This window comes from Athalia rosae, chromosome 7 (assembly GCF_917208135.1).
Source record: "Athalia rosae chromosome 7, iyAthRosa1.1, whole genome shotgun sequence".
In the NCBI taxonomy this organism is placed as follows: Eukaryota; Metazoa; Arthropoda; class Insecta; order Hymenoptera; family Athaliidae; genus Athalia; species Athalia rosae.
Genome location: NC_064032.1, coordinates 12,712,089 through 12,732,236, shown reverse-complemented (window position 1 = coordinate 12,732,236; position 20,148 = coordinate 12,712,089). Strand labels below are relative to the sequence as shown.

Below are 20,148 nucleotides of genomic sequence, written 5' to 3'. Positions count from 1 at the left end.
AATTGTGACTTTGTGGTTAGGACTAGCGGTTGAACGGCGGCTGCCTGACAGCGACGACAGTCGACAGACGAGTCTATTTTGGCGCTGCAAACCAAATGAGATACATCGAGACGTATGATATCGATAATGACGCGTGGTTATTGATTTAATTGCATGGTAAAATTTAAATGTAATTAGAGATGTGGAGAAAAGATCCCGCTATTTTGTAATCACATCAATTATTTGGAAGTATAAAAATATTCAGCGACAATTTTACAATGAATTTAGGTACTTAACGCTTATAAATACTCGCAATATATGTATAATCATGATGTTTAGGACCGAGAATACAGTTTCAAGAACTGACAAATTCATTTTCAAGTTCTTAAAACACGTTCCATCTTCAAACATTTTTGTAACTATTGTATAAATATTTATCAGTCTCAACAACTTATTATCAACGTAATACTATTCAACCATATCTAAATCCAATGTGCTTAGATCTTCATCATCCATTTCGAGTAAATCATGTAGCTCCCTTTTTTCTTTCTCCATCGAATTTGTCTCCTCAAATTCTACTGCTTTGGCAAGTGCAACACAATCCTGTGAACTAAGTTCATTCGGTTTTGGTTGTGAACTGGATTTGGTAACATATGAATCTAGTTTCGTTTGCCTCTGCTCTGTGACCTCTTGCCTAGTCTCTGTCGTCTTGTGAACTGAAAAGTTTTGACTGAGTCCAGCTTTGCCTAAGACATCCAATTTTGCCTGCATTAAAGGCCACAGATGATCATCAGCTGTATTTTTTGCGACGAGAAACTGAATCAGCACACTACTCTTTTGTCCAATTCTGTGCGCCCTGTCTTCAGCTTGACACAATACCTAATGTTTTGTGAAGTTCATTATTTTCACAAGTATGGATTTTGCAATACAGCATCAAAGTAAAAATAGGTACCCCTGGGTTCCAGTACAGCTCGGCAAATACGACACGTTCAGCAGCCGTCAGAGTAATCCCTGCATTTGCCGCTGTTATGGAAAGTACAGCTACTAAGTAATCTGGCTGTTCTTGAAACAGATCGCACTGCGACTTACGAAAATCAGATTTTGTCGATCCGTCAATCTTGATATACCTGTACACAGTTAAACATAATTTACAGCAATTTTCGCATTATTTTGACCTCTCCTTCTTCTCAGTTTAACTTACTTTATTTTTTTTGACTGAACAGTATCGCAAATTTCACTGATGACGACCGCGTGGTGGGCAAAAATCAAGAACTTTGATTTACTTTCCAGTAAATCAATAACGTAGTTACTGGAAAGTCAAATTAGTACAAGATTCAAACAAGGGTAATATTGTAAAATAAAAACCTCTTTGATTCTTACCGAATAGCCTTCAATTTCATTTTTGATGTTTCACTGTAGTACTGTAACAGGAGTGCGTGCTGTTCTGAACTCTTCAAACGCATTGTCTGTAATCGGTTAGATATTTGTTCTACCTCCTCAGTTCCTGTTTTGATTAATGTGGGATCCAAAACAACAACTTGCCTGAAATCAAGGGAAAATTCCAGAAATATGGGTTTTTGTCCAGAAATCACATATGTGATATATTATTTCTCGGATGAAACTAATTACCTGATTTTGGAAGGTAATTGCTGTAATACTTCACTCTTTAGACGCCTTATCAAGCAGCAACGTTGTAGCAGTAGCTGCAACTCTTCCATATTCGAAGAACCGCTAAAGTCCCAACCGAAAGCTCCTCTTACTCCAGCACAGTATCTAGTGCCATATTCAACATACCTGCAGAAGAAAAGAAGCTCTTGATCTGATTTAGACCGCAAAAAAAATCTAATTGAAATGTCAGTATTACTAAACGTTTAGTAAAAGTAATTGAAATGGCCTATAGGTACCCTAAAAATTTTGGCATGATCAGATTAATCTGGGAATATAATTCCAATGGTCGAGAAAGAGCTGGTGTACCACTGAGCAAAATAACTCGTTTCCCTTGAGCTACTATACGTCTTGCAGCCTTTGTGCGTGCCGCTTTGGAGCTCTTGAGGAAGTGGCATTCATCCTGTAGAAAAAGAATTGATACGGATGAAATGATACGTATTAATGGAAGTTGAATGTTTTATAATTGGTACAGGTGTGCAATAAATAATATGCTTACAAATATTATTACGCCATAAACATTTTTTTCAACACTGTCAATTGCTCGGGCTAAGATGTCATAGGACATAATGACGATTTTAGCGTCGCTTATGAAGTCCTTGCCAGTCGTAAAGTGCTTAATGTAATGTATGGGGACAGAAGGCAGAAATTTATAGATAGCTTCCGACCACTGGTACCTGAAGTGATAGGAAAGAATAACGTAAAATCGCTCTAAATAGGAGATGTCTATTATTTTCTTATACTCACCTCACGGACAATGGGGTGACGATGAGGAGGGGCCATTCATTCATATAATAATGTGCTATTCCTAAAGCTTGAATTGTTTTTCCAAGTCCCATGTCATCGGCAATGAGGCATCGCCCCTCTTTTGAAATTCCATAGCTGAAAGGTTTTTTGTTTGTATAAGAACATCTATAACTCTTCATTCAAATTAAATACAATCATGATTTGGAAGCATTACCAAATACCCTCTCTTTGAAACGGCATCAGGGACTCTACCAACTTTGAATCTATAGCTGACAAATCGATAGAATCATAGTTGGTGTTGTTATCTCTTTTGAATACCTATACAACAAAGATAGTAGAATTAAAGACAATGGTTTCCTTTATAATTCTTAAAAAAATTTCTAATTCAAATTATTGAATGAATACCTACCCGAAGTATCGTACTTGGCAATCCTTCTATAACTACTCGTGATTTCAAAGGAGCTAGTTTCTCCATGAGAAGATCATAATCTTTGATATTGAAGTCCCAAATTCTTGTCTTTACATCTACAATGATCATTTCTTGATTATTATCAAATGAATCAAACCTTATCAAATCTTGAATAAATTTTTGTCACACTTGAAGTATATCTTGAAAAATATAATCACCATATGATCTGCTTGGAATTGTCTTGAAAACCTCAATAACTTGTTGTTGAAACATGGGCAGGTCAACAGCAAATCTGTTATCAGTCTTCATGAAACATTTTGCAGTAGCAGTTTCCTGTTTGTTGAAAAACTTGGTTGGCTCCTTAGTATTAAGCGGGTTATATCTATTGTTTTTGATCTGTGATTGCATGACAAATTGATTTCTTGAGCTGCTATGACCATTGCTAAATCGGTTCCCTGCACAAGTGTCTGCGCTTTGCAATGAGTTTGAACTTTGCGGACTCTGCCCTGCTTGAGGTGATCCACCAGATACTTTTTTTGTCAGTAATTCTCTACGTTGGATCGCCAATAATCTTTTCCGCTCAATTTCTGAGTCAGAATATTTGGGATTACCTACGACAAAATCGTAAAATGACAATAACATTGACAGAACAGTACAAATAGCTAATTGCATGAATCGTATGGGACTTTTGTAGCATGTGAATAATTTGTATCGCAAAATTCATTGAAGTCATCACGATTTGCTTATTTTCTTATAAAATAGGTTATCACGGGTTGTATGGGTTTTACTTACTTGACATCACTGGACGAACTGCTTATGCAGATATGAATTACTTTATTAAGAGATGTTCACAGTTAAGTATACATAATTTTTGGCTAATTGTGAGTCAAGGTAATTTACACAGCCACAAGTTTTAACGCTAAAATGTTATGACAACTGCGAGCATATTCGGTTTTGAATATAGGGAAGACCAGTATAGTGGAGCCTCGTAAAAATAGAACGGAAATAAATTGAACTTGATCTGTGCTCATGAATGTCCTCACGTCTTGAACGTGTGTACCTACGTACAAAGTCGTATGGTCGTACAAAATTAGTTGGATTGAGATATCATTGGATGAATACATTATGGAGGGCTTGAGAAGAAATGTATGAAACACTTGCTATTATTATAATCGTTGACTGAAGAAACGTTATAATTCTCTTTTCCTCTAATTCTGGCATTGACTGAACATTAGGTGAATTCTTTTCACATCTGCCACTCTTACTTTCCAAATTCTTCACCTTCCTGTATAGTTTCAGGTAATTTTTTATTCAATGTCTCTGGGAGAAGGATTGTTGACAGTCCAAAAATAAAAGCCAAGGATCCAAAAATCACTACTGGTAAGGATTTCCAGATATTTGCCTGTAAGAATGTGAAAATTGTGAAAGTAGACTAGCTCAGCGTTTTATCTGGCACATGAAGGATATAAAGTATCGAAAGGACAATAACATTCTTCTAAAACACTATCATAGAATATATAGAAGTGATAGCGGATGATGAGCAGTAGCGTATATGACTTACTGTGTAGAGAATATATGGTGCTGTTGCACCACCTATTCTAGCACAGGTAGAACATGCTCCGACCCCAACATTTCTGATCACTGTAGGGTACTGTTCAGCTGATATGATATACATTGTTTCATAAGAGGCTGTGATCGATAGTTTGCCCAACATTGTTAAAAGTATTACCAACCACTGCATATCTGCAAACATTTACTGCAAAAAGTCATATAACACTATATTTTCCTTTTCACAATATGAGTGAATATTATATTTGGTAATCACCGTCAGGTACCAATGTTGAAAGGAGTAATGAAATTCCAGCCAACAGCATGCACCCACATAAAATAGGTTTTCTTCCCCACCAATCTGATACAAAATAGACTAATATGTGGGCTGGCACTTCTACAAGCCCAGATATTGCAAAATTTAGGTAATCGTTACCCGCGAGATTTGAAGTGTTCCAAGATAGACCGTAGTACGTCATATTGTTTACATACCTGGTAACTCATGCAACAAATCTGAGAATATTTATCGCATATTCAATTGAAAACAAAATAACTGCCAACAAAATCATTGTCTCACCAATTGACAAAGAGAAGCAAAGACCTTCGTCTCAAGTTTGGGTATCTCATGAGATCAAGCACAGAGTGTTTTTCGAGATTTTGGGCAGAATTACTGGCAATGGTATCAGATAACATATTGTCTAATTGTTCTTTAGACAATGTAATCCCATTTTTTGAAGATGCCTCCAAAAGCAAAGTTTTTGCTTCCTTCACGTAACCCATACTCAACAACCATCGGGCAGATTCAGGGATCAACCTGTTGATAAAGTAACTTATAGAGGAGAATATGCAATCATTTTACAGTTAACTTACCACCAATAAGTGAGAAATGCAACAGACGGTGCAGTAACTGCAATTTGGAGATATCTCCAATGTCTAATAAAATATGCAATTACAGAGGTCAGAATAACACCTGTTGAGGAAAATAATTGTACAATCACTCCAATCGTATTTCTGTGACTTGGGCCAACCATTTCGACAGCTAAAAGAATGATTTATATCATGACAATATACGTAACATAAAATTCATACATAAGCAAATATTTGAGGAAAAACTTTCATATGTCACATTTGAATACACTCTGTTATTGCTCACCCATAATGTATGCTATGAGGAATATTGCATTAACAGATGTTCCTAAAATCAACCTGACGATCATGTATGACACAACTTCAGGAGTAGCTGCTAGGAGAAAGCCAGAGATCACATTGATAACTATTGCTGAAAGAAACGCTGTTTTTCGTCCAAATTTATCTGACAGTCCACCAAAGATCAGTGCTCCTAACATAATCCCCACCATCAACAAAGAATCCACCGTAGCCCTCATCCATGATTTGTTACAAACCAGATTGAACTAAAAAAGTGATAAGTAATACGTGAATCCACCTGAAAATGATCGGTGCCAAACAGTTTTTATAGCTTTCTTGCTAGTTGATTCACCTACTCACCTCAGTTGTAGTTGTAAGTTCATAGATGGATTTATCATAGACGAATGATGAACATTTTACAGTTGATGTTGAATTCATTGTTTCAGCGTCGGTAAAATTAACATACTTTTCACATTGTGACCAACTTCCGGTTTGACTATCCCACGGATACACTGTATCCATGAAATCTGGTGGTAGTTGAAATGTTGCATTTTGTGAACTTTCATCTGATAACAAACATCTAAAATCTGGTTCGGCTCCAAGGAAAACGCCACTCATTGAATGAAAAGCTACGGATATTACGGGCAGACATAGGAGGAAATATATTCTCCATTGATATCGCCCAAACTGTCCTGTGAGTACAACCACATCATCAAATGTCATACTTGTTCTGGAATTTTTCTATCCTATAACTCCTTTTGTTAAGTTTATGAATTCTATCACACTTTTTCACGAGAGATCCTCTGAAATATAGGTAGCAAGTTATCAATAGATATAATAATATAGTTGACTGATGATGATGAGAATTATTATAGCTTTGCTGAACAATACTTCAAGATCCCGTGAGATAATGTATAATATTTGAGGAAGATGGGGTAAACTTTACCTGAAAGTGAGAACAGTTTGCATAGAAAAATCAGTTTTCCTCATCTCCACATCCTAGTACCTGCATGCTTGAAGCATTCCTCTATTTTGACTGGCGTTTCTGTAAATGTGGCTCAAAACCAAACGAAAACTGCTTTTCAGGACTCAAAAGTGCTTTTATATCTATGTAGATTCTCTATTCACTCACAAAAGTATCGCAAATGGCAAGAACTTGAGCTTGGGTAGTTGAATTTAGCTTGAATTACGAATGGTATCAGATTTCTTTGCTAAGAATTCTGTCCTTAAATTGTTCTGCAAATATTATTATTCTAATCTCTTTATCAGTGAAACATTGTTAAATCAACTATAGCAGGTTTATTTGATGAGATATTGCTACCATGTGATAGCTTAGTAGATAGACGATTTGTGATACTGTTAGAAGATAAGAGATGTCAATTTTGACGTTATAGGCATTATTCACGTATTGTAGCAGATTGGAATTTATTGATACCCTCTTATATTAGTTATATTAAAAATTTCAAATGACCTTAATTGAGCATTGTTTCTGCATCATATGTAGTAATATCAACTTGAAGTATGTCAACTATGTGGGGTGGAGAGGATGAGATACTAAGGAACTAACTCACTTCAACACATTATAGAGTCTGCACGTTTTTGAAGACGTTTAAGAATCATTTCTGCAAAATAATAAGGAGTGATATCAATAGTTTTATACTAAATGTATGTTAACTTCGTAACTTTGCTGTCAACTCTCATGAGTCTTAGATGTTCTGATTCAAAAAATAAATTTACTCACAAGGTCAAAATATAAGTACATCACTTATTAAATTGATTTTCAGCATCCTGGATTGTTCTAGGTAATTCCTTGTTCAATGTTTCCAGAAGAAGCATCACTGTTGGCCCAGAAATTAAGGTGGCAAATCCCGAAATGATAACTGGCAGTAGCGTCCAAATACTGGACTGTGGGTGTTACAATATTGGAAAAATAGGTAAGAATCATATTTCATTTGGCGTTCTAATAATCATTTAAAAAACAGTATTGTGAACTTGTACTGCAATGAAATTGGTATAAGTAGTAGCTCATAAGCAGTTAAGTATTTCTATTCATCTTACCAAGTAAATAATGTAGGGTGCCAGCACGCCTCCAATCCTAGCACAGATGGAACATACCCCAATGCCAACATTTTTGATTACAGTAGGATATGTACGAAGCTTAAGTAATTCATTGGAACAATTCGAAAGTCATAGTAGACTTTCACAACCCGATGCAACCGCTCATACCGATTGTTTACATGTAGCATTCATTGAGTTACTGTTTCAGATGTAGAATTGTAGAGTTCTTGTTTTGTCAAATGTGTCAAGAAGCTGACAGCTAGATTACAGGTGACAGGTGACCATGCAGGTGACAACAAGGTGACAACAAATTGATGGACTTAATGACAACAAGAAATGATCGCAGGAAAAATCTCATAGCGCACTCTATACTCAACTATGCTAGATTATGTTATATCTTGGCTGTATTCAACGCTAGAGGCGTGTGGTGAAAGAACTACTTAAAAAGAACCACAAGTGAGAAGAAGTGATTGTGGATGCTTAGTTGCTTCTTTCGTAGTTTTTAAGCGATTTCCGTGTTTTATCAATTGGTTACACCTACCGAATCGATAGCTAAGGCAATTATAGTATTATACGATTTTAAAGCAGATTAGACAGCTAAGATGTGAGTACATTTTTGTAAAAATGAAATACTCCTGATCTTAGTACTTTGCTCTTTGATTACTTTTTAATGGCGGCCCTGTTATACCTTGGTCCTCGATCCATTTTTTTAAAGATCTGAGGCATTAACATTAGTAAAGATATTGTATTTACACTTAAAGGCATTGGCATACTCAACTGCCGGAATTAATCTTGATCTTCAGATACGAGAAAAAATCTCGAGACAAGTCATTGTTGTGACACGTCGACCTGCCGAATGTTGCGCTTTTTAATCAATAGAAAGGTTGCCAATTCCAGAATAGCGCTTTCACCAAGATTATATTCTGTTAACCAGTTTCAAATGAGCTAAATATTTGCTTCTATTTCTTGTCCTTGGAATCTGAATTTACTTACTTTTAGCAAAGTATAATATATTCTTATAAATGAATTTTATTACTTTCCTCATCAATAAAATCATGTTGGCCCAGGTCATTCCGAGACAGAGATCGTGGAGATAGACGTCCTAGTGGAGGAAGCCGAGGAGGCAATCGATTCGGAGGGCGAGACAGTGGGAGCCGATTCAGTGGCGGAGGTAGATTAGAACAATACAAAGACAGAGATTTTCATATGATAAAACAGAAATGACATTTCTAATATGAATTTCTAATATGAATGCTAATCCTCAACTAGGTAGAGACTCTAGCAGAGATGGAGGATCGTTTGGAGGTAATTCTTTTAAAAATAAGCAACCAGGTGAGCGTCTACGCAAGCCACGATGGGACATGAACAGTCTGCAGCCATTCCGCAAGGATTTTTACCAGCCACATCCAAACGTATTGGCCCGTAGTCCCCATATGGTTGAAATTTATCGATCAAATAAAGAAGTCACTGTCAAAGGAAGTAACATTCCAGGGCCAAACATATATTTTGAGGAGGGAGGATTCCCTGACTATGTCCTCAATGAAATTCGAAAGCAAGGTTTTACTGAGCCAACTGCAATCCAAGCGCAGGGCTGGCCCATTGCTCTTTCTGGACGCGACATGGTTGGTATTGCCCAAACCGGTTCAGGAAAAACACTAGCTTACATCCTCCCAGCTATAGTGCATATTAACAACCAACCGCGTCTTGCCCGTAACGATGGACCTATCGCTCTGGTCTTAGCACCCACAAGAGAATTAGCTCAACAAATTCAGCAAGTCGCAGCTGATTTCGGAAGCACCTCTCAGGTCCGAAACACCTGCATATTTGGTGGAGCGCCAAAGGGACCACAAGCTAGAGATCTAGAAAGAGGTGTAGAGATCTGCATTGCAACACCAGGGAGATTAATAGATTTCTTAGAACGAGGAACTACAAACCTACGTAGATGCACTTATCTCGTACTTGACGAAGCTGATCGAATGCTGGATATGGGATTCGAACCACAGATTAGAAAAATTGTTGAGCAAATTAGACCAGATAGACAAACTCTGATGTGGTCCGCAACCTGGCCCAAGGAAGTTCGCAACCTTGCTGAAGAGTTTTTGACTGATTACATTCAGATTAATATTGGATCACTGCAACTAGCAGCAAATCATAATATCCTGCAAATTGTTGACGTTTGTGAGGAGTATGAGAAAGAAGGAAAGCTCATGAAACTCCTCGAAGAGATTTCTAACGAACCTGAAAATAAGACAATCATCTTCGTTGAGACGAAAAGAAAAGTAGATGATATCACTAGAGCTATCAACAGATTTGGGTGGCAGGCCATCGGTATCCATGGAGATAAAAGTCAACAGGAACGAGACTACGTTCTAAATCGTAAATAGAATTCCAACATCCGACACTTGCAGCTATTTTTTAATCAATGATCAGTAACTTTTATATATTCGATCTATTTTTTATAGAATTCCGGGCTAGCAGATCTGCTATCTTAGTTGCAACTGATGTGGCAGCTCGGGGTTTAGGTAGGTATCAGAATTTGGAATGTTTAGAAAAATGTAAGGGTCAGGCTGCGATGGTTGATTTCCGATAAAAACTGATTAAGAGTAACAAGAACGTGGCAACGGACGACGGCATTTGCCAGACTGATTGACGCAGGTGCTCTCCAATTATGCGAATGAGTGTTAATCGTACGAATTCATATTCCTACTGAAGGAATGGTGATGTATGATTGTTGGAGTAGCCCATTTTTAATCAATTTTTTCAGGAAATTATCCAAAGAAGATATACATCCTGATTGTACGTGTCCATTTTGTTTATAGCTTAAGCTGCCCCAATGCTGATACCAAATACTCTTTGGTTTTTCCCTTACAAGATTGATTCGTTCCATTGCCGCGTGATAAGAATATCTAAGAAATGGTTCGATCAATTTAAAATTTGACAATCAATTTATAAAATAGTAAACCTCAAAGTATTTGAGATCACTGCTAAGATAGATGCCAGATAATTAATGGCAGGTAGGTTTTATAGGACTACGCAATTGTAACTTTTCCCTGATTAATGCAAGTCTTGTCAGTCTGGTAGTAACATGCTGTTCTATATGTTTTCAGAGGCACATGCGACGGAGTTTTATCAATGATAAGAACTCTGGAGAGCTTGCTTGGGATTAAATACAAAATAGATTGAGGCGTGACTGCTGGTCTCCGCCCCCTTGCAACAAGCTAACAATACGCTGTGCCTCGGCTTGCCGTGCGTGCCACTTGAATTACACACTCTCACTCTATACCTGTGATGGTCCAAAGTATGGAAGAGATTATAGCAATTTCTAGCACACTTTGCAGGGGACGACCACCCATGGAAAGACGTGGGTATATTATATTCAATCTACTTGCTCGCGACAATTGCTCTGCAGGCAATATTCTATCAAAAGATAAACATTTTGTTGCAATACTTTTTACAAAGCCTAAAATTTATAGCAGAGATTATTCCTTTTTGTTTTATTGGTTTGATTACCGATGAAAATTTTGATTTCTGCGAGTAAAAAAAAGAGGATTGTAATATAACATGTCGTTTGTGGTAATAATAAGAGGGAGAATAAGGAGCATATGAGAGGCACGTGCGTGTTCCTGCCTCCGGTGTTACCTGTGCCTCTGTTGAAAAACCACAAACATGGGACAAACGTTTTATAAGATCAGCATAGATCCATACTTTGGGGTGCGGGAGAGAAGGGTGTGGCTATGCCAAGTCGATAGGGCTAAAACTATAGCTAAAAGTCAACTGAGACTTTCGTGAGAACCATCTGAGGTCTGATTCCTGTACATTCGAACAAAAAAAAATGTCTTTGCATTTCCAGCTGTAGCGCAAAACAGGTAATTAATCGACAAACTTGCTCTTTGTGGTCTGTTATTATGTAACTGTAGATTCTTATTTTTTTTTCGATCCTACGTACTCTGATGTTAACGTTCATTTTCGAAATTTCTTTTGACCTACTGATGATTGATCAATATATAAAATCTGGATGAAAAGTTTCTGAGACATGATTATTTGTCAGTTGCAACTGAGAAATATTTTCGTTTTTTCAATAATATTAATAGCATCGACCACAAAGTAACAAGTACGTTAAATTATGATAGACCTATAGCTGGTGACCTTGTGTATAGATGTGGAAGACGTCAAATTTGTGATAAATTTGGACTATCCCTCAAATTCTGAGGACTACGTACATCGCATTGGTCGTACTGGACGTTCCCAAAGAACTGGAACTGCATATGCCTTTTTCACACCTGGGAACGCTCACAAAGCTAATGACCTGATTCAAGTTTTGGAGGAGGCAAAACAAGTCGTCAATCCGAAATTATATGAGCTTTCCCGAAACCCTGGCGTTTTTAAAAGTAAGTTCTTTTCCTTCATGGGTGAGTAATTGGCGAAATTTTATTCGCTCTGCAGAACGTTAATAATGCCATTCATCGATTCTCTTCAGGAGGAAGATTTGGAGGTCGTAGTGGAGGAGGTGGAGGTTCCGGAGGACGTGGGAGTGGAGGATTACGAAGTTCACGTGGTGGTCGTGACGGTGACAAAGGGGGAAGGTATGACCGTGGAAGCGGTGGAGGAGACAGAAACAGCAAATGGGGGAGTGGAGGAGGTGCGTCAAACATTTTTACTTACGATTATTTGCCCAGACATTTGTGAATACATCGTTTTTATATCCAAATTACAGGAAGCAGCTACGGCAGTAAATCATTTCCGTCAAATAATTACAGTAGCAACAGTAATAGCGGAGGTAGTTATGGTCAGAACAACGGAAACAGTTATGGCAGCGGTGGAGGAACAGGTGGTAGTAGTAGCGGTGGCTACAGACAACAAAATGGATATTAATGAGAAGATTATGGTTGACAACATTGGATGATTCAATTGATAGTCATTGAAACAAGAGATAGGAACTCAACAAGATGAACAAAACAAGAGACAATGGTCTGATCCTGAACAGTAGATTGGAGCACTATGATTTATTTCAAATAATTTTTATACGTTATCAGTTGTGGGAATCTGTTAGTCACAGCTTGTAAAAAGTTGTTACAAATTTCTAATTATTCAAAAGCAGTGTACTACAATGTGATTTATTTACGCGAAATATTTCTTATTTGATTTTCTGATTTTTTATTTGTACAGCTTCATTATGCCCTCGTAATGATGTTTTATAACTGTCGTACGTTCGTTCGTAGACATGTATACACTGCTACCTTATTTGCGTATTATGAGAGAATTTATTAGACCATAAGAGCGTGTAGCATACATAGTGGTATGTATAAAAAAAAAAAAGGAAAAAACCCATGTATGAAAATGTGCATTTTTCTAGATATTCAATATATTATATGTATACAAACTACTAAACATAAATTGTTACTCCTTTTTCTCTATAATTTTTCACTATCCCGTGTTCCATAGTGAAGGAAAAATACCGAGCCAGTGTAGTTATTCGGTGACGTGGTTGCAGAGCTCTTGTAAAGAATATGCATTTATTTACAGCTTTCATAGTTCCTTTATCATATCTCCCGTTCTATTTTCGGTCTGGGGAAGTAGATAAATTTGTGCCAACTAACAATGAGATACTGAAAATTCTTTCGGGTGCTTTTGTAGTTTTAGTCCCGAACATCCACGCAGGTAAACAACTACCGGCATTATTGTATTGTATTTAATATTTTATCAGCTAGAAATAAGACGATAACGTAACAATAAGTGTAACGCAAAAATAGGCGAAAGTTTTCTCCGTTAATGTAAAGTTTCTTATCATCGGTTCCATCCTATTATCTGCGAACTCTATGAACCGTACGACCTTTTAGAAAGTTGATAAAAGTAGGCGGTCAAGCTCACGAAAATTGATAACAATTAGAGGAATGATGAATCAAAGAATAATCATGAACGTGTATGAGATAATTCTGCAATCATACGATATTGATAAGGATAGGAATTTCGCAGCTTGAGAACTTCTAGCAAAAAGGGGTCGCATTATATTCATAATCGGTGCCCATTAAACAGAGAGATTCTTTATCAGAAATCATACGATGCGCGCAGCGTAGCGCGCAATTCGATTAATTTTTCAGTATAAAACGTATTCAAATCGTTGACGACTGAGGATTTGTATTTTCATTATCAGTCAACGTTCATATATTCTTATTATATTCTTACACGCGATTCATTATCGATACCATACGTACACCGGTAATATTTACATAAGCGTGCATTAAGACCGGCGGTTTTTAGCAACCGCGGTAGTAACATAGTCTTATTGTTAATTTTATTCCGCTGAGTCACAGTTACAATGCAAACTTATGATTTGTTAAATTCTTACTTATTGCCATTAATGGCATGCATTTAAAAAGCGCTTCGACAACCTGTTGATTATAATAATTTGTTGATGCGTAAGATCAATACTGGGAGTTCTCACGATCTTTGATTTAGTCTTCCGCGAATTCTGCGAAGATCATTTCCCAATATAAATCGGTGAATCATAGTTTCATCGTCAAACTTTTTGCATTCCACTGTTTGAATCGAAATATTGTAAAGTTCCATTCGAATAATCGAGCAATTCATAAAATCTTTCAAACGCGTATTTTTTCACGCTCTGGACGTTTGAGAAAAATAATTACAATTTACAGAGCATTCATTAATTTTTATTTCAAGTGCCAGGTAATCGTACACCAGCACCTGTAACTTTCAATTAATTGTCGCATTATTCGGTTGTATGTATGCACATACATTCCTCCAAGTATTGCACATACGAATATCAAAAAGTAAGAACTTTTTTATCGGGGTTTGAATGATTAAAAAGAGGTGGGGGAAGACCGCTTAACCGAGGGTGACCGAGGTGAGGCGTCGCGATTCGCGCAGTGTACGCCGGGAATTTGGAGGCGTCAGATGTGGGGTGGTGTCTTTTAACGTACTTTCGACGCAGGAACGTACAAACGTACCGAAGTCTGATAAGAAGGAAAAAAAGAACAAGTAATACAATCACAAAACACTACTTCAAAAATGACAGAACCAGTCAAAGAGAACCGTGTCTGGTCGGACGGATGGTAATATTTTGTTACTTTACTATCGTTATATTTTTAATTAATTTTTTATCGAACAAAACTGCCCACGTGTAGCACGACCAAGGCGCTAACACATTTTTAGTTAGAGCTATGTAAGTATGTAACATATAACATATCAGTTTTACATAAGAGTTAATTGGACCCTGCATCGATGCTCTTGTCATAGAGCAACTCTGCCCTTCCGGTATTTCTCTGATAAGAACGACGCACCCTATCTCAGCCCTGTGGTTTTTAACTCGAGGAATCTCGTGAAGTTGATTGGACGAAAGGAATGGCGCGAAACTTGCGAAACATAGGGGTTGTGGGATACGTCATTTAAATTTTGAATATTTGTTTAGTAAAAATTCAAGTTTTAGTTTGCGAAAAGTTTTTTTGCAGCTGTTTTTTGATTTGAAATGAAATAGTTGTTAAAAGATATTGTTTTTCAGCTACGATATGGTTCATTTTGGCCACGCCAACTCCCTTCGTCAAGCTAAAGCACTGGGAAATTATTTGGTCGTTGGGATTCATACAGATGAAGAAATTGCCAAGCATAAAGGACCGCCGGTGTTTACTCAGGAAGAAAGGTAGGATTTTGTTGAAATCGCACCAGTCTTAACTGCTTTGGATTCATAGATTAACAAGCCTACATACCACATTAAAATAGTAGTCTCCAGTTGGCCACACCTGATTTAAGGAGCATTTCATCTCATCATCCATACATGGTTTAAAGTCTTTGCTGTAATGCGGCTTAGGTCAAGGCTAACCACTTTAAACATTGACTAAAGGCGATGTTCTGCAAATTATATTCATCAGATTAGAAACAAGTTTTTCTGGTTAATGTTATTGGATGAATGGCTGGCTCCAAATAAACTGGGTTCATTAGTTTGGCAATGACAAGAATTTATTTTCCAATCCATTCAATTACCTAATTGCGTTAGGAGTCAGATGAGGCTGATCCAAATTCAGGCTCATTACGTGATCAACAAATAATGGAGGTGCCTATCTATTGTAACAATTAACAGCCTTACTGAAAATCTGCTGGAGATTTGGCAATGCGATGAAATAACTTCAATGAAAATGATTTTAAACTAGCATCTGTGATTGAATTTCTTACTCTAAATCTTATACACCCTTGACCTCATTTTACATTATTATCTCATCATCAATGATTCATGCCAGAAAATGTACTCGTAGTTTAATCAATAACAGCAAATGGCTATATGATACCAAGCTATTATCCAGTACAAAACAAAAAGTTTATTCTATCAGCCAGCATTCCTTACCCTCATTGGTATTGAATACACATGATTTTCTTTTCATATGAATAAAAAAAAACAGTAATGAGCTCCTTCGTTTTCAGGTACAAAATGGTTAAGGGAATAAAATGGGTTGACGAAGTAGTGGAAGGTGCACCGTACGTTACAACTTTGGAAACGTTGGATAAATATGGCTGTGCATTTTGTGTTCATGGGGACGACATCACCATGACTGCAGATGGAGTGGACACATATCACCTGGTCAAAACATCCGGGCGCTATAAGTAGGTCTTTAAATTGTGAATCATGCATGTATACAGACCTTTATCTAAATAGGATACTCGTAACTTGATCGATTGCCGCATTCAATCGAGTAAATGTATGTACACCGATTAATCAATTGTCACGTCACGTATTGTCTCACTACGTAATATCGTATGATGTTGCTTGTGTTATCAATACACGAGCCCCCCGTAATCTGATTATATTGTAACATAAGTTCTCAACTCATATTGCAGTTCTCAATTAGATATAACTATCATTTGCATGCTTTATGAAATAATTATTCTACGTACCATAAAACTGTGAAAACTTCTTATAAAAGGTTCCAAAATTCACGTATCAAATTTGTAGGGAGGTCAAAAGAACGGCCGGAGTATCGACGACAGATCTTGTCGGCAGAATGCTATTGATGACGCGGCAGCATTTTCGACAAGGGGATAGTGAGTACAGCGTAGATCGTGAACCTAGTAAAAGTATGGGGCAAGACAAGGCGGCTCGTAGCCCTTGGACAGGCTGTTCTCAGTTCCTTCCGACAACGCAAAAAATCATCCAGTTCAGTGATGGAAAGAGTCCGCAGCCCACTGACAAGATTGTCTATGTTGCCGGTGCTTTTGATCTGTTCCATGTCGGACATTTAGACTTCCTTGAAGTAGCTAAGAAAGAAGGCGATTACTTGATCGTCGGACTTCACACTGACCCTGCAGTTAACAGATACAAAGGAAGCAATTACCCCATCATGAATTTGCATGAAAGAGTTCTCAGCGTTTTAGCTTGCAAGGTAATAAAATCACACCATCAGACGCGAACAGTTTGAATATCCTAGATCAGTGATTATTGATTATCGATTTCTTAATTTCAGTATGTAAATGAGGTTGTAATTGGGGCACCTTACGAGGTCACGAAGGAGCTCATGGAGCACTTCAATGTGTCAGTTGTATGCCATGGAAAAACCCCCATCATGCCATGTGAGAACGGAGCTGATCCTTACGCAGAGCCAAAACTACAGAATAAATTCAAGTCTTTAAATAGTGGGAATGAAATGACGACGGAGAGGATCGTTGAAAGAATCATACTTCACAGGTAGGAAGAAATGCTCAATTATTATTTTTTTTGGGGGAATTTAAATCTTGCGCTTTTTATTTTAGTTGCCTTTTTATTTTACCCGCAACCCCCAGTTAATTTTTAGATCATGACATCTATTTCCTTCGACTGCATGCTCATTTAATCTCAAAGGTTTTTTTGTGCTCGATGGCTGTTACAAATACAGGGCTTGAATTAGATGCATGGAGATAGATTTATTCATTGCTAAATATTTCGCACAGATAGTTTAATAACCCTGTGACAGTTGGGCAAGATTTTTTCCCCCGCAATGATTAGTGTTGCTTAAATTTCAAAGGAGAGTTTACCAGATTCAAATTCTCTGATGCTTCCAGATTGCAAATGTAGAACCTCTTTTTCGAGATTCTAGCAACACTATGAAATGCGCGCATAAATATTAAACCACCACTAGATCTGACGATTAAAATTTACCGTCAACTGTATGCAGCATTTTACCCCGTAGGTCTGAGGAGCTCTTTTCAATTGTTAAGAGTTTAAAATCTAATTAGATACACCCCGCACAGCTGCCCAGAGATGCAAAATATATAAATGTATATTCTATTAGTTTCTTTGAAAGTTATTCCTTTTTTTGTTTTCGTTTTCAAATATTTCCGATCGCACATATTTTTTCTTCTATTGAATTTTTTTCATTCTTTATTACCATTAATAATTGTTATCGATAATATTATTATTATGTTTATTACTTTCTTAATTTTAAGCTTAATTATTTTGTAATTTATAATACAAATCTCGAAGTGAGAAATAGACAAATATTATCTCATTACTTTGGATTGATAATTTTCATTTTTATATTAATTTCAGGTACCATCAATTATTAATTACATTTTTATTTGCATGTGGAAATAAATTTTTCATTTCAAGAACTGCGGTTTGTCAATCTTGATACACAGATGAATATCTTTGTAATTTAATTGCAGATTGGAATTCGAGGACAGAAATATAAAGAAGGAAAAGAAAGAGCTAGCTGCGCACGAGGCTTTTATCAAATTGAAATCAGAATGTTGAGATGGCTGGAAAAACCGGCCAACCATGGGTTGGCCAGCTGTGAATCTGTACATAAAGTACCACGTTATAAATCATAATTATTTATCAATTTAGCTGTACATTTACAATAGTAATTTCTAACATTTTACCAGGATTTTTTTTTTCTTTCTTTTCAACTCATAGTCTTCTCTTACCTACTCTTCGACTCACCGCGTCGCGATACTAACTTTCGACTACAATACCCATATCACGTTACATCTGCGCTTCATAATATTGGTCCCCCCCCTTCTCATATATTAACTCGGTATAAACTCGACAATCGATAAGGCTTCTGCTTACAATCATTATCATCACATCGAAGGTCTAAAAAAGATGATTACCAATCATCGCGTTATATTTACGCATAGGTGGATATAATTACTGTACACATTAAACGCGTGAAAAGTCTGGGCGAAATAACCGGGCAGTCGCTGTTGCTGTTGAACAAATTTTAAATTGCTTGCAGCAATTAGTGTAACGAATCTCCAAAGAATTTAGGCCTATCTTCGACACAAACATGTGCAGACAAACGTGCCTTAAAATTATATTGAAATTGGACGCAATTCGTAGTAATGGAAATTTTTATAATTTAAAGTCCAAGAACGACGATTTCACGCTATCAATATAATGTTCTTCCTTTTTTTTTTTTTTTTTTTTACTTTTTTTTAATTTCTTTATTATCCGTTATCAAAGGTCAGAGATGAATTAGTGTAGAAAACAAATTGCGGTTCATAAGTCCAGGCTTTTCATGATCAATATTTCATATCGAGTTCCACCTATCTTTTCCATTAACGAGTAATGATTATTTGAAAATCAAATGGTCAACGTGACGGGTGATTTAATTAGCCGATGACAGAATTGTGAAACTTCGTACCTGTATAAATATTCTATTTAGGTAACGGTCGGATGCGCGATCATCGATGTTCTTCGTTGTTGGTAGAATTAATGAATTTTAGCTTTGGCCGATCAACTTAACAATTCATAATAAATTAACGCTATAAGTAAGTAATGATAATCAAACCGCAATTTGATAATATAACGTAGAATGACATAAACTAAATTTGCATCACGTTTCAGAGAGACACGGTCACTACTATGCTCTGCGGTATAAACTTTTAAGTTGATACTTTTAAAAGTGCAATAACAATTTTCATTTTTTAACAAAAAAACTCATCAATTACCTCATAGACTTCAAGTGATGATTATCGAACATTGAGCATCGTTTAGCTAATTGTCAGTTGGTTTCCAGGATTTTCCGAAATAACAACTACAGGAAATAGATAAATTCATTAAGTACTTATAATATCTGTTATCTATACACGTAATAAAATTCATAATTTCTCTGATGCTGTAGAGATAAAACTAATCAATCTAATTAAATCCAAAGAATGTATAATGCAGTCAATTATTTATTATCTTAAATCGTTATCTAAATGATGATGATTTTTTTCGAACTGCTTTATGTAGCCACTATTATATTGTAATTCATAAACATAAACACTCATCAATTTTTTTTTTCATTTAAACATTAATTATTATCGTCGCTACGATGCTAGATGAATAACCATTTATATATAATAGTAGTCTGTATTTATTGAATAAAAACGTATATTGGTTTTCCACACGAACTTAACATGTATGCGTTCCACCATCAACGTACCATCAACTTTACTTTCTTCGTTTCTTATATCTTTCTTTTTATCCAACGCTTTACCTCATTCAAAGTTTCAAGGGATTTATTTTTTTTTCAATTTCTTTTCATATATACCATTATGTACTTCTATCCTTCATTTCATTTTTTCATTACAGTCGTCTTTGCCGATCAATAAATAAATAAATAAATAAA

General features: G+C 36.4%; 4 protein-coding genes across 9 annotated transcripts; 2 read left to right on the top strand and 2 right to left on the bottom strand.

Annotated features, from left to right (window-relative positions):
* Nucleotides 1-199: 199 nt before the first annotated feature.
* LOC105688087 (SWI/SNF-related matrix-associated actin-dependent regulator of chromatin subfamily A-like protein 1) lies at nt 200-3,732 on the bottom strand. The gene is made up of 12 exons (XM_012404124.4): nt 3,593-3,732; nt 3,019-3,411; nt 2,801-2,916; nt 2,606-2,709; nt 2,392-2,526; nt 2,144-2,321; nt 1,884-2,047; nt 1,609-1,773; nt 1,360-1,521; nt 1,181-1,288; nt 932-1,106; nt 200-858 (listed from the first exon to the last, which is right to left on the bottom strand). The coding sequence occupies exons 1-12, from the start codon at nt 3,597-3,599 to the stop codon at nt 448-450; spliced, it is 2,118 nt and encodes a 705-aa protein (XP_012259547.2). The 5' UTR covers nt 3,600-3,732; the 3' UTR covers nt 200-447.
* Nucleotides 3,615-7,851, bottom strand: LOC105688090 (organic cation transporter protein-like). Of its 4 annotated transcripts, none has more exons than XM_048658348.1 (11): nt 7,553-7,846; nt 7,236-7,399; nt 6,441-7,116; nt 5,855-6,297; nt 5,502-5,760; nt 5,219-5,387; nt 4,926-5,162; nt 4,785-4,840; nt 4,626-4,709; nt 4,362-4,543; nt 3,615-4,202 (listed from the first exon to the last, which is right to left on the bottom strand). In XM_048658348.1, exons 4-11 carry the CDS (start codon nt 6,215-6,217, stop codon nt 4,062-4,064), a joined length of 1,491 nt encoding a protein of 496 aa, XP_048514305.1. In that variant the 5' UTR covers nt 6,218-6,297; nt 6,441-7,116; nt 7,236-7,399; nt 7,553-7,846; the 3' UTR covers nt 3,615-4,061. The 4 variants fall into 4 exon arrangements, 2 of the variants coding, with proteins under 2 accessions (XP_048514305.1, XP_048514304.1); XM_048658347.1 differs by having other exon boundaries at nt 4,626-4,840; nt 6,441-6,551; nt 6,966-7,116; nt 7,553-7,845; XR_007279384.1 differs by having other exon boundaries at nt 4,056-4,202; nt 4,362-4,556; nt 7,553-7,851.
* LOC105688178 (probable ATP-dependent RNA helicase DDX17) lies at nt 6,139-14,549 on the top strand. 2 transcript variants are annotated; one of them, XM_048658346.1, is made up of 8 exons: nt 6,139-6,188; nt 7,322-7,428; nt 8,620-8,723; nt 8,822-9,928; nt 10,015-10,074; nt 11,710-11,940; nt 12,030-12,191; nt 12,267-14,549. In XM_048658346.1, exons 4-8 carry the CDS (start codon nt 8,914-8,916, stop codon nt 12,422-12,424), a joined length of 1,626 nt encoding a protein of 541 aa, XP_048514303.1. In that variant the 5' UTR covers nt 6,139-6,188; nt 7,322-7,428; nt 8,620-8,723; nt 8,822-8,913; the 3' UTR covers nt 12,425-14,549. The 2 variants fall into 2 exon arrangements, with proteins under 2 accessions (XP_048514303.1, XP_012259708.2); XM_012404285.3 differs by lacking the exons at nt 6,139-6,188; nt 7,322-7,428 and adding an exon at nt 7,894-8,156.
* LOC105688164 (ethanolamine-phosphate cytidylyltransferase) lies at nt 14,486-19,930 on the top strand. 2 transcript variants are annotated; one of them, XM_012404259.4, is made up of 6 exons: nt 14,486-14,622; nt 15,069-15,206; nt 15,983-16,162; nt 16,512-16,938; nt 17,020-17,240; nt 18,197-19,930. In XM_012404259.4, the coding sequence occupies exons 1-6, from the start codon at nt 14,579-14,581 to the stop codon at nt 18,282-18,284; spliced, it is 1,098 nt and encodes a 365-aa protein (XP_012259682.1). In that variant the 5' UTR covers nt 14,486-14,578; the 3' UTR covers nt 18,285-19,930. The 2 variants fall into 2 exon arrangements, with proteins under 2 accessions (XP_012259682.1, XP_048514308.1); XM_048658351.1 differs by having other exon boundaries at nt 17,722-18,217.
* The last annotated feature ends 218 nt before the right edge of the window (nt 19,931-20,148 follow it).